We start from the raw sequence: 13994 nt of genomic DNA on the forward strand, positions 1-13994 counted from the left end.
TAACCCTTTTTTTGGGGGGGGGGGATTTTCTCCCGAATTGTATCTGGCCAATTACCCCATTCCTCCGAGATGTCCCGGTCGCTGCTCCACCCCCTCCGCCAAGCCGGGGAGGGCTGCAGACCACCACATGCCTCCTCTGATATATGTGGAGTCGCCAGCCGCTTCTTTTCACCTTACAGTGAGGAGTTTCACCAGGGGGGGCGTAGCGTGTGGGAGGATCACGCTATTCCCCCCGTCCCCCTCCCCCCCAAACAGGCGCTGCGACCGACCAGAGGAGGCGGTAGTGCAGCGCCCAGGACACATACCCACAGCTGGCTTCCCACCTGCAGACACGGCCAATTGTGTCTGTAGGGACGCCCAACCAACCAACCCTTTAATTTATTCGACACCCAGGAGAACATGAATATGCACCTACCAGCGGGGGGCACCGTTACAGCAAATGTTTGCAGTCAAAATAATATCTACTACGTACTTTTAATGCAAAAGTATCAAACACCATTCTTGTAAACTGTAATCTATAAATCCTGTTGTTGTTGTTTTCTTTGTTGCAAAAACAAAAAACAACCAAATCAGTCTCAACACTTCTATGTAGTAGAAAATGGGTTTATGTGATAATTTATCAGCCAACAGACGCTCAAGCCTTTCCTCCCTGTAGTTGAAACGGGGAAATCTCATGATTTCTTTGAAGCGGTTGCTTGCCATTGTTTCTCCGAAAAAAAACCACCCACCAGAAGCTCTCAATATCCAGGCTTCTGCTACCATAGATTCCATGAGCATTTACAATTCCAATGAAAGCTTTTAGTTCATTCATAGACGATCACAGACGCTGCGCGTGTTGGCCACAGTATAGTCCCTGATGTGTGTCCATGTCAAATATGCATAAAATCTGTCACTCTTATTGGATATTTTTGTCTTGGTGTAATCAGTTGGCGCTGTCTCCATTAGAATAATATGCGAACGCGGCCTACCTGGTCGCACACTGGCTGTTCAACCCGAATCACGCCATCTTGCGCCCTCTCCCGTCTCACCGCGTGCCACTGCTCCATCAGAAGCCGGCAGCAGAGCCGGGACTTCTTGTGGACACATTCGTTTTGTCGTAGCCACGACGAAGCGTTATTCAACAAATCGTTTACTCCCAAGTGTGTCCCCCGCTTATCTTAGTTGAGTGCGTAGAGTTTTACCTCTTCGTAATTCCGCCCACAATTCTGCATTTTCCCCACAAGTCAGCTTTATCATTGTCATCACACTATTGTTCTAAGGGCATATCGATTATAATTTGCATTAAATTAGTTTCGATGGCAGGCGAATTAGGCCATTGGTACTTACAGTTGAAATGAGGAGGCCATTCAGCTCTTTAATAGTGCGCTGCAGGAGGAGAGCAGACGCAGTCACACTTGAATACCAGCGTATATTCGTCTATTGTCTGGCTGAAGTTGTCGTCAATAGCCAGAGTCAATCTATCCTACTTTTAACAACGCATGCATTTAAATCACAAATATTTTAGAAAAGTTATGGACGACCATGTCTCTTGCATTTTTAGTTTTGGAGAAATATTTTTAAGGGCCTGCACATATTAATGTGTGCTTTAAGGGCAAGCCAAAGCAGAGGAACAGGTTGGAAACCGAGCATGATCACCCCAGACTTTGAAACTCACATCCCCAACTATCTCATTCACTTCCCCAAATGCTTGTTAAGTGAAAAGAGCCCGTTTAGTAGGCCTACTCAGAGAGATGATCATATTATATGTTTACACATATATGATAATGCGGGTCTCAAGGTCAGACCAGTTGAGAACCAATGCGATAGATCGTGCAGAAATAGTGCCATTGAGGATGGTCTTGCTAAGGGCCTAATATGAAAAGGATAGCGTGGATGAAGATGACATGAAAAGTAAATATGACCACATTTGGAAAAGGAATGCTGAATAAGAAGAAGTTCATCTATGGGCAATAACGAGAGAGAGAGAGAGAGAGAGAGAGAGAGAGAGAGAGAGAGAGAGAGAGAGAGAGAGAGAGAGAGAGAGAGAGAGAGAGAGAGAGAGAGAGAGAGAGCTCCATGAATCTAACTCAACAGAAGATGGAGAGGAAGGAGCAGACAAGAGAAACGGCAGAAGAAAGGTGTATAAATTGTAGAAGAGGCTGCGAAAAGAGTCCAATGAAGGGATGTTTCTCGCGTCAAGCAGACTGGGGAGTTGGGATTAATTCGATTACAGGTGCAGGAGAACAGTGTGCCAATATCGGAGAGGCTCCTGTTGAAAGCTCAAAGCTAATTAACACTGTGGAGCACTGCTTTTGGTTTGTGCGTGTGTGTAAGTGTGTGGGTTTGAGTGTGTTTGTGTGCATATGCACATGAGGGGGAAAAAAAGAAAAGAAAATCATGCATATGTGAATGCTTAGGTGCAAGGGGGGAAACCCTTGTACCCACATCAGCACAAATGTAACACAACCCCTGCAAATGCATAAACCCCCATAACAAGCCCTCAAGAAGATTAACATTAGCCTTACTTTCTCTATAGCTTGTTATCCTCCTTGGGATAGTATCAAAATCACATTCATTAGTGGCATTGTCTTATTTGGGGCCCATAATTAGTGTGTAAGTTTGACGCTGGGGTTTCTGGTAGCAGCGGATTAGAGATGTCTACCCCTCCCAGACAGCAGAATGAAGGGGAGTAGAGCAGCTTAAACCCATGACATTTGACTGGCTAAAGCGCTCCCAGTAGAAAGGCTGCGTGCAGTGGTTGGAGTGGGGTTTAGCTTGCTGTCTGCTACAGGCTCGGTGGAGGAGGCTGCACAATGTAATGCTGTAATCTCTTACTGATAATGGCTGATAAAGGCAGAAGGCCAAGGAAAGTGCATGTGAATGTGAAGACTGCAATGTGATGGGATGGTATTAAGTCTATTTGAATCTTCCCTGCAATTTCACACACATAAAGACCCTTTCTCTGAGACTCAAAGATTACATTGCAGAATTTGATATTAATATTCTGGGAACACGTTAAAATACGGCGCTGTAATCACCTGGTAACTGAGTAACAACCCTGGAACCTCTTGGAATTGGCGGTTAATTGGTTTCAATGCCCAAGAACTTTCTCAAAAGGGATGTCAACTGTGCATTTATTACCAGGTCAGTGCTGTCCTTTTACTGAACGATTCCATCGTAATTCCCCTCAAAACAAAGTGTAAAGTAGAGGAGTGCACTGAGTAGAGTGCAGATCTCTGCCATGCATACGTACCTCCTCTTCTCCGGTGTTCGAACTTGGCAACAAACCACCCCTTTTTTCACCTACCAGGAGAAGGTAAATACACACACATACAGGCAGAAAAAAAGAAGTGTTTTTCATGCCATTATAAGACTTTTGTGCAGCGCCCAAGTTGATTGAATGGGAAATATGGGGAAAAAAGTTGTTTATAAGCAGGGCTCAAGCTAAAAAAAACTTTAAAAAAAAACCTACAAAATAAAAATGTTTTGCCTGTCAGTCTGTGGATGTGCAGCCACCTAGGCGAACCCTTGCATGAAAGCGACCGACTCTGACATGAAATGACAGATCAGAGCGGGCAGCGACAGACAGCAGTGTCGATCGAGCAAGCTACAGAGTGAATGAAGTGAGGGAGCGGGGACAGCAAGATCAAACGTTTTTTGAAGGTTTTGAATCATCGCACCCATGTGAGGTTCTTCATCATACAGTCATAACTGTGCACAAAAATTTTAGGTTGACAGGTCCAGTAGTTTGGCAGATTAGCCAGATATACTACCGCATGGAGGGGATGGTAAACATTAATGCCATCTTTCCACAGGCAATTACCTCATCCTTCTGGCACCATCAAAAATTAAGAGTGCATAACTGACCAATTTACCAGGCATAACATAGTAATACTCCAGCTTAGCACCATATCTGAGAGCATACAGAGCCTTCATAATTGATCAATTATTATATATCAAGTACTGCAGTTTCCCAATAACTTATTGAGATAGTATATTTATTGCTGTATATACAAACCAATGAGCAACCAAATCTCAGGCATACTAGATCAAAAGAGAAAAAAAAAAGTTAAGAACTCTTACATTTGGCCTCTTAATAAAGTCATTCAAGGGCAGCAGTGCAGTTTGCATGCTCAAGGCCTGCGGTGATGCAAGCTGCTTTGTCAACTCGAAGGGAAATGGTGGGTGTTTTTGGGGTTTAGTGCAATGTTTCCAGAGCAAATGGTTTGAATCAATGTTGTTTTGAGTATGGCTAGGGATAGGTATACAGACAAATCCCCATCTTTGGTGGTCTAAAGAGTAATGGTATATTTGAGCCAACTTTCCAGTTGTATTCCGCTGTTAACTGAGATCATAGCTAAGGTTAGTTCCATAGAAGCCTCTTGGCCAAAACAAAAATAAATGAAAATAAAAAAAAGCATTTATAAAAATGAAGTGTTAGTTCTTTCCCCCCACTTTGACTATCACACTTGGAAGTAGCAGTAATAGTGACAGGATGCATGGTGGGAACCCTGTCTTGGATGTTGGAACCGATAACTTTTCAATACTAAGAAATTCCAGGGTTGTTACTCGGTTACCAGGTGATTACAGCAGTATTATAAAAGGGCTACCAACATTATTTTGGCACATCATTGGTGGAAAACACTCACACTGACCCCGCCAGCCATTGGTCAAGTTTCATCTGAGTTACGGGTCCCTCCAAACACCAGCTCTTTATACTTTTCTCTTTGAGCCAGCAAGTCTTTGACTTACCTAAGTTGTGTCGCTTGTTTTTGGCGTGCTCGTGGATGTGTTTCTTAGTGAAACAGCCGAAGAAGACGCAGTAGAGACAAGAGTGGAGCCGGTTTAGGTGGGCACCGCACATGTGACAGATACACGACTTGGCCTGGAGGGAGACAAACAATGGGAAAAGACAGATGGGGATGGAGGGGTTGGTGGGGGTAGGGGTGGGAGCACAGGCGAATCGGTGTTATAGAGTACGCACATTAAAAAAGTGCTTTGTGTAATTCTACCTGGATCTTGACCTTGTGTAATTCTACCTGAATCTTGATCGGCAATGTGAACAAAAACAACAACAGCAACAATAACAATAAAAACTCAAAGCAAGCAAGATGAAAAAATCCAATGAAAAGGTAGTGGACCCAGCAGATTTACCAAAATCTGCAAACACAATCTGCAAATCCTTTGTAGATATTCTTCAATATGAATACTGTTTGCTAAGGACTGTGAGCATGACGAAGTGTTTTGAGAGACAGGAGGTCAAAAAAACCCAAACAAACAAATAACATCTTAAAAAAAAAACTCGGAACTTTAAGAGAGGCAGAGTGGTGTGGATAGACAAAACTTGAAAAGCGATGTCTCTGATTGTAAATTCCAATTCTCCTCCACATTAAGTCAAAGATTCCCAGCAGTTGGGCACAGTGCCCCCCATCAGTATTGAAATGAAACCATGGCAAAAGCTGATGGGTCCCGTTTCTCAAACTGCATGTGACTGAATAAAAACAGCATATTTTTACACTTTGAATCTCTCGCTCACTCTTACAAACACAAGCAAAATGCATGATGGGATTTCATGGATGGCAGGCTCACCACACAAGGCAGAGGCGGTGTAACTGACATACATTGACAGCGGTTGGAGTGTGTAATTGGTTTGAATGCAGCACTCTGAGATGACTGGAGAATTTGTGCTCTACAAAGGCACTCCTTTTCGGCAAAGACGATAAAATGAACTCTGCATGGGTGATACAGGAGAGGGGAACGCTTATACGGGATAGAGGAGAAGTGGGCAAGGAAAGAAACAGGATGGGTGATACACGAGAGGGGAACATTTATACGTGACAGAAGAGAAGCGGGCACGGAAAGAAACAGGAAGCACAAGCCTGAGCCTCCTTTCTCACTCTCTAGGTGTGGACCAAAAACAACAACATATTTGAATGTTTAACTCCATTATAGGAGAAGGTGCACATATCATGTGAGAGGGGAGCTAAAGTGCTACAAATCTGCACCAACTGTAAATAACATCAACAACATTTTTGCAGTTGGAAGGAGCATGAGGGGCAGAGAGGGAGAGCGACGGTCAGATGTGCAAAATGAAATCTATGAGGGGAAAAACAAACAGGTTAATGGTCATCATTCTGACAATCTAGGAGAGGAACACGATACAGTGGCAGGTTGTACATCTGCACTTTCTATGTAATAACTGCAATAGAGGAGCCGAGAACACGGATATGACTACAAAAGAGAACCAACACCCTTATAAATATATATAAATTAAAAAAAAAAAACACTCTGAACAGAACGACAAAACATTTCAGGCTGTCGCTGTAAACCCATTCAGCAGGAACCCCAGCTAATGAACACTGCAGAGGAGGCCAGGTGGGCAGGCAGGCATGCAGTAAGACTAGTAGTCACTTGCAGACTAGCGGTCTAATGTGACAACTGGCAGCCTGTTGAACCTGGCACCTTAATTACCACATAGGGGACAGTGTTGTTTTATGACTGTGATGTAAACAAAGAAAGAAGACTCAACAGCTACCCGGGTCCATTGGAAATGCAAATAAGTACATATTTCACTCCCCCCCCCAATTTCATTTCATTTCATTATTCCGCTCATGGTAATGCACAGCTCCAGAAAGAAACAAGCAATTCATGATCAAACACAACTCAACATATGATCCCAAACACACAAATTTAAGGGCTATGGTTGCAAAAATACAACCTTAATAGTCAAATACCCAGTATTCTACAACGCAGTTTCTTGCACTGTTGCCAAAAAGAGCAGATTGTGCAGATTGTAGACTTAAATGCCTTTTTGCAGTCCAGATGTTGTGCTTTCACTCAAATGCCATGTAAACATCAGAGGAAAATTGCTTGCATAGGTTGTTGGTATTACGGTAGTGGGTGCTGTATATACAGTGCAGTCTGGCGGACACGATGGTGGCGGTGGGGGGGGGGGGGGGTGTCAATGTTGAGATGCGGACAGAAGGGAGAGTAGTCAAATCAAAGCTCAATGTTCAGATCTGTTAGGATGTGTTACCCACTGGGCTGAGGGTTGAGAAGGAAGTAGGGAGTGAGGGGAGGAGTGAAGCAATGGGGAAGGAAAATGAAAATTGAAAAAAACCATAGCTTTTCTAGTTAGAGTCATCTATTTTCACCCTATGTTTACAGTGAGGGGATTGAGAATAGTGTGTAACAAAGGATGGACGTGTGCGCACACACACACACACACACACACACACACACACACACACACACACACACACACACACACACACACACACACACACACACACAACTTAAACTTGCCCAAAATGAACCAATCAACCCTGTCTACCTGTAGCCATCTGGCGGTTTAGAATACAAAGGTAGAACCTAACACCATTTGGACAACACTGAAGCCTATTGTTCAAGAGTAATAAAAGTTTCACACGATCAGTTTCACTTCCTCCTCCTTGCATGGCACTTGGTATTGAGAAGTTTGCTGGGGAAAGAGAGGGAAACCTTCATGATGAGTAAGAGGTGGAATGCTGCACTGGGCCTGCTATAGAAATGACTTGCACTCGTATTGCTTTTTGTGGCAAAATCAGGCAGTCTCCAACCTATGGACTGACCCCAAGGTTAGTGTGTAGGTTAGATTACCTGGATTAGTTTCCATATCCTCACAAAGGAAAATGTCTCAAGGATGAGTGGCTATGACTGTTGGCCTTTACAGAATACTAAAAAAAATGACTTGACGGCAGGAGAACTTTGTGGAGAGCAGTCTGAATTCATGTCGAGACAGGCCAATATGACTTTGATGGCCCTGTTAACTGCTGCCTGCTACCTGTTTCCACTTTACATTTCAGTCCTCTGTGTAACACATTACCAAGGTGTTTAATGTATTGATTATAGTACAGAAGAGTACCAGGAACACCCCACTGTATGCTAGGGTTGCATAGGGCTCGGGGGGGGGGGGGACCTCAGTACAAACATTTCTAAAAAGGGGCTACACTAGCATTTAGCAAAATTCAATAGTTTAAGAAAAAGTGCCCGACAACTGCTTTCTAGTGCAGCAAAATGGCTTCCATCCATTGGAAAACAAGACTATGTCTTTAAAATCTGAAGAGACATTTTGCATAGCATACCGTATGGCCTGTGGATGTGTGGAACTGTGAGTGAGCAACAGCTGGCTGTGTAGGCTCAGCATTTTAGAAGAGGAAGAGAAACAAGATAGCTAGGTATGATGGCAGTGGTAGATAACACTACCTGTCCCCAACTTGCTGAGAAGCTGAATATGGCAGAACTGGGCCTTCAAAGCCAATAATAAAAGCAAACCTAAGGATATTACATCGCCATATTGCAAAAGATGCCTCAAATGTCGTTTTGCAATGAGAAGCAACCCACTGAATTTAGCAAAGCCTCTCCAACAACCTACCCTTTCCCCTCAAGGAATTTGAAGCCAAAAAGATGTGATAAAAGAAAGATGCAAAGCAAACGCAGATTAAGGCATTTCAATGGTTAATTAAAATAATATCGTTCTCAAATCTGCTACTCACTTGTGAGTCAATTCAGGCTCATTTGATGAAAAACTGGTTAGGGAGCTATAAAGTGATAAACTTTATAAAGATATAAACAGGTTCAAGCCTAATCCTTATGAGTCTGTCAAATTAAGGATTTTAATAGATTACGAGAACAAAATTCACCATTTCTAGATGCCCACGTTTCTGGCATAATATTTTCACCAGTTCTCATTTCCTCATCAGAAATCACAGTCGGGCAGAAGTCGCAGAACCCATAATGGCCTCACAGCTTCAGCAAGCCAGTGCTTGATTTAAGAAGTGTTTGAGACGCAAAGACAATACAACAAAAACTAAAATGAAACCAAAAGACTAAAAAGAGAAGTAGCCGAGTTCATTAGGTTCCTACAAGTAATGATGAGAAAAAAATGGATTCAGAAATCTGGCACAACAACTGACAGGAAACATTACATTCGATAATGAAAATGGCTATGTCAGAAATATAAAATGACACCCTAAAAATAATTAAGTGGCTTTGTAAATACCACAATAATGAAAAACTATACCATCTTAATAAAATCTCTGAATATCACTTAAGTGATTGTTAGAGTTGGACATATCAAAATAAATATCTAAATGCCCAACAGTTAATTCATCTTAAATTTACATCCATTACTTAAGTTTATTTCACGAAAAAAAAAAAGAAAAGCATTTGACTAACAAATAATATTTTTACGATGTATTTTTGGCAAATTTCAATCAAAATAATTGTATTGATATATATTTGGTAAATTTCAATCAAAATATTTATATCATATTGATCCGTTTCAAGAACTGCAATTATTGCTCATTCCAAATCAATATTCTTCATCTTTAACAACGATTTAAGAAATTAAGTTACGCTAAACTTCATAACCTGAACGCCATTAAACAATCACGCGCAAAGAGAGCATCCTCACAAGAAATCTGCTTTTCTATCTGCACAACACATGGCACTGGCAGCAAGCAAGGGAACACCGTGGCATGAACCACTCCTTGCAAATCCTGTTAAGTAGCCAACTAGCAAAAGTTGATGAAATATTGACCTCTCTTCGTTCATACACCACTTTTTAAGAGTGTAATTTTCTGAACGCTGTCGCACGTTATAGGGTTTTCCCTACAATTACAACACATAGGCGTTGACGGCGCAGCTAGCGTGATCATAAATGACAGCAAAACGTGGTAGAGAACTCTCAGCATTGTTTTTTTCCAATTTTAACAACAGAGAATCAATATTTTCCACTTTCACTTGGAAATATCCCTTTCACAACCCAACTCTAAGGAGGTACCTATGTTCACGTGACCATGTGATTCCAACACTGGAAAGTGGATTTCATTCTCAAAAAAAACTGAATTTGTTCACATCAGCCTTAAATATTTCCATGAACAGGATTTGTGTTTTCTACATCTGTGGTTTGCATTAAGCCCTGTGATGGCCTGGCGGCCTGTCCAGGGTGTCTCCCCGCCTGCCGCCCAATGACTGCTGGGATAGGCTCCAGAATCCCCGCGACCCTGAGAGAAGGATAAACGGTTCAGATAATGGATGGATGGTTTGCATTAAGTCCCATATACGTTGGTCTTGAAATCACATCCATCAAAAGCACATTCTATGGTTTCATGTCTTTTCAAGTAGGAATTAATATGGTGAAAACAGTATTTTGTTACAATGTTACAATTTCCTTGGGCAGACGCTTTTATCCAAAGAGACGTACATCTGAGAGTTAATACAGCACAAGCAAGGATCTAGTCAGGAGGTGACAATGCAAGTAAGTGCCAAAAAACTAGGTTCAAGTCCGATAGGACATAAGTGTCAACGGGCAGCGCACAAAGGCAATGCATAGGGTGCATATATCAGGCAGCATGGTGGTGCAGTGGTTAGCGCGGTCATCTCACAGCACAAAGGTCCTGGGTTAAAACCCCGGGGTTGTTGAACCTTGGGGGTCATTCAACCTTGGGGGTTGTCCTCTGTCTGCAGTTTGCATGTTCTTCCCGTGTCTGCGTGGGTTTCCTCTGGGTGCTCCAGTTTCCTGCCACAGTCCAATGACAGGTAGGTCAGGTGAATCGGCCATAATAAATTGTCCTTAGGTGTGAATGTGTGTCAGCCCTGTGATGGCCTGGTAGCCTGTCCAGGGTGTCTCCCCGCCTTCCGCCCAATGGCTGCTGGGATAGGCTCCAGCATCCTGCAACCCTAGTTGGATAAGCAGCTTGGATAATTGATAGATGGATGGATGGATATTAATATCATCAGGTGTGGAGGTGTTCGAGAAAGAGCTGGGTCTTTAGCTTCTTACAGATGGAGAGGGCTTCAGTGGATCGAATGGAGTTTGGCAACTCATTCCACCACTGGGGAACTACAGGCGAGAAAAGTCTAGCTAATGACTTAGGGCTCTATTGTGGCAGAAATGCCAGGTCCCTTTCATTGGCAGAACGTAGTGAGCAGGACTGAGTGTAGACCTGAATGAGGGAGTTGAGCTAGGCGGGAGCCATTTACATTGCTGTTTTGTAAGCAAAGATTAAGGTTTTGAATTTGATGTGGGCAGCAACTGGGAGCCAGTGGAGGGATATGAACAATGGAGTGACATGTGCTGTTTTGGGTTGGTTGAAGACCAGATGCGCCACCGCATTCTGGATCATTTGCAGAGGTTTTAAAGTGCATGCAGCAAGGAGTTGCTGTAGTCAATGCGTGATATTACAAGAGCCTGTACCAGGAGTACAGGTTCTTGTAATAGAATAAAATCAGTAACAAATTTTAAATCTGAAAGACTGCAAAACTTCACACTTCAGTTTTCTGCAAATTGTGGGATCTATGCAAGTGTGTGTGCAGGCCACACAGCATAGGCACTGTAAAAACTACCGCGGTATATGTTTTTTTCAGTTATTAAGTTCTCTTTCTAGTTACTTTATGCAATGGGAAAGTCCTAATGTTAGAATCAGTGACCTTTTTTTAAAATTTATTCCAACCAACAAACTTCTCAGCTAACGTATGAGTGATACAACTACCTAAAATTGGGTGTAAAAGGAGCAATTTATTCTTGTTTTAACACTGCGCAATATGTGCGTGCATGTCAAGCTTTTCCATCGGTGCCTACCGCTCCACACCTGTCACCGGAATGCCATACGGCGGGGGCGGGGGACCATTTGTGTAAAGTGGCAGTTCGTTTACTTGGGTGATGGCTGTATACATGGACAAGCACAAGTGTGAGTGATTTTAGATACTAACATCTGCCTATTGTACCGCAGCACAGCAGCTGTTAAGTAGACTTGGCTATTCTTATGAAACTGATTCACCTTTATTCTAATAAGGCATTTTATGTATTTTCCTAAGAGGAGAGCCCTACTTGCTCGACTTATGTTTTGTAATATTTTGGGGGAACACTTGATGATGGCTAAAGCAAGTGAAGTTGAATTTTTTTTTGTCAACACCAACACTGCTAAGGGAGAGAATTTGAATGTAGGCAGATAATCTTAACAAAAGAGTGGCAAATGCCATCCATTTATTATAGTGTTCCAGGAGGATTAAATGTGTAAAAATTGAAACAAGGATCCCCACATATTAGTTTGGTTTACACAAGTTCAAGAAAGCAAAGAGTAAGCAAAAGAAGTTACACCTTGATTTTGACCACTGTTGATTGCATTTGCCAGAGCATTTATTGGAAACATAAACAGTGACTAGTAGGGTTGGGCATGGAGAACCGGTTCCAAATTGGAACCGGTTCCAAAATTCCGATTCTGCCTATCAGTTCCTAAATAAATTTCACTCGCGCTAAAGTTAGTTTCAGTTTCCATGGTGGCGACACGCAGCTTCCGTAGTTTCCACCTCCGCAAGTTAAATGTGCATCATCATGGACCAGAGTAAGCGGTGGTTAAAAGTGTGGCTTCATTCCACCTTGAAAAATGAAGGGTTGGCAAAATGTCTGTTGCAAAATTATTTTGTGCAAGGGATGATGCACAAAAAATATGGCCTAACACCATCACAGTGTACAAATTAACCAGTGTACCAGGTTTGACACGTTGCACCGGTCTCAATCTCTTGTCTCGGCATCCTCTTCAGCCAACCCTGAGCAAATAGCAAGCAGCACCTCGTCGCAATTGGGTAAATGAAAATTAATAACGTTTGTCTTATTTGCAACAGCGAGACAGCAAACAACTTATACATGAGCAAATTGCTATAAACTGTATGCAAACACTGAAATTCGTTTTTTCCGTGCTGAACGCTTGCGTGTACTGCCTGAGAAGGCAGATATGCTCATTTTTCTAAACAAGAACTGTTTCTAATTTAAGGAATTTAATACCTGGTAGTCTGGACCGGGTTGTGACTGTGTCTTTTCTTCTTCATCTTCATGTATGAAAACAGTTGTTGTAAATGTAAGAATGACACATCCACATGAATGATCCGTTCTTAAAACAGAATGGCTTGTATAAAGTTGTTTTTTTTTTTAATAATTTTTTCTTCTGTGAAATAAGTATGTGACCTGTTTTGACCCTGCCTCTCAAAGAACCAAAATCGAGAATTGTTAAGAACCGGAATCAAAAAGCAAAATTGGAATCGGGATCAGAATCGTTAAAATCCAAACGATGCCCAATCCTAGTGACTAGTTACAAATTTCACAGTTGGCATCCTTCCATGATGGTAAATATTTCAAGCTAAATGCATGTCATGCTAATGAAGAGTTCAGTAGGCAGTGTACTGGGTACTTGCCGATGTGCCATCTGAACAGAGATCACAGCTAACATCAATAAATTTGCCTCTCCTTGTAAAGCAAATGATGTAAAAAAAAAAAAAAGGGTGTGAAACTGTTCTGGTGCCTCTGGAAAGATCTCACAACATTGGAGGAGGGAATTTCTTTTCTTTTTTTTCTCAGATTGGTACAAATATCAGAGGTACTGTTTTTTGTGTTTCAGCAGAAGATCTTAGTGCTCATTCTTTGAGTGGACTCGTAGAAAGCTTTTCTGGACATTATATCTGAAGGTTTTGTATTGGGGACCATTCTGACTATCAGCAAAAGGAAGTGCATTCAGGAGCTTTTCCACCAAGAACAAAAGAGAACTATGATTTATATGGTCAGTCTAAAGGGAAATCCTGCTCTGGTACACTGTTGTGGTGTGAAGAAAGGTTGTCCCATAACTGGGAAATTTTTGTAATTGAGTACCCACCAGATGTCCTACGCAATCTTTTTGAAGGCATAATTCCGTTGGAATTGGCACGATGTCTTAATGTGTTCTCCCGCAAGCAGTATCTAACCTTGACAGAACATAAGTCCATAACTCAATTTCCATAGAGATGGATTGATAAAACGGAGCCCCCCACACACCTATTCCAACAAAATCTATCTCTCGTAAAAGTATTTGTGGGAATGCACATGAGAACTGGACATTATTAAGATTATTACCATCAATTATTTTGTGAAGATACTACTGAATGATCCAGCATGGTAAGTTCCCATGAAGTTAAAATTTTACTGAGCTTATAGTATCCTCTAT

The 13994-nt window shown here is 42.1% G+C and overlaps 1 protein-coding gene across 1 annotated transcript in view; it reads right to left on the bottom strand.

Annotated features, from left to right (window-relative positions):
- The window catches only part of usp22 (ubiquitin specific peptidase 22), a 57620-nt gene that overhangs the window by 13550 nt on the left and 30076 nt on the right, over positions 1 to 13994 (bottom strand). Inside the window, exon 3 of the mRNA XM_056288820.1 lies at positions 4732 to 4864. Within this exon, the coding sequence (XP_056144795.1) occupies positions 4732 to 4864 (133 nt within the window). The remainder of the gene's footprint in view (positions 1 to 4731; positions 4865 to 13994) is intronic.

Source organism: Lampris incognitus, chromosome 10, assembly GCF_029633865.1.
Source record: "Lampris incognitus isolate fLamInc1 chromosome 10, fLamInc1.hap2, whole genome shotgun sequence".
Classification (NCBI taxonomy): domain Eukaryota; kingdom Metazoa; phylum Chordata; class Actinopteri; order Lampriformes; family Lampridae; genus Lampris; species Lampris incognitus.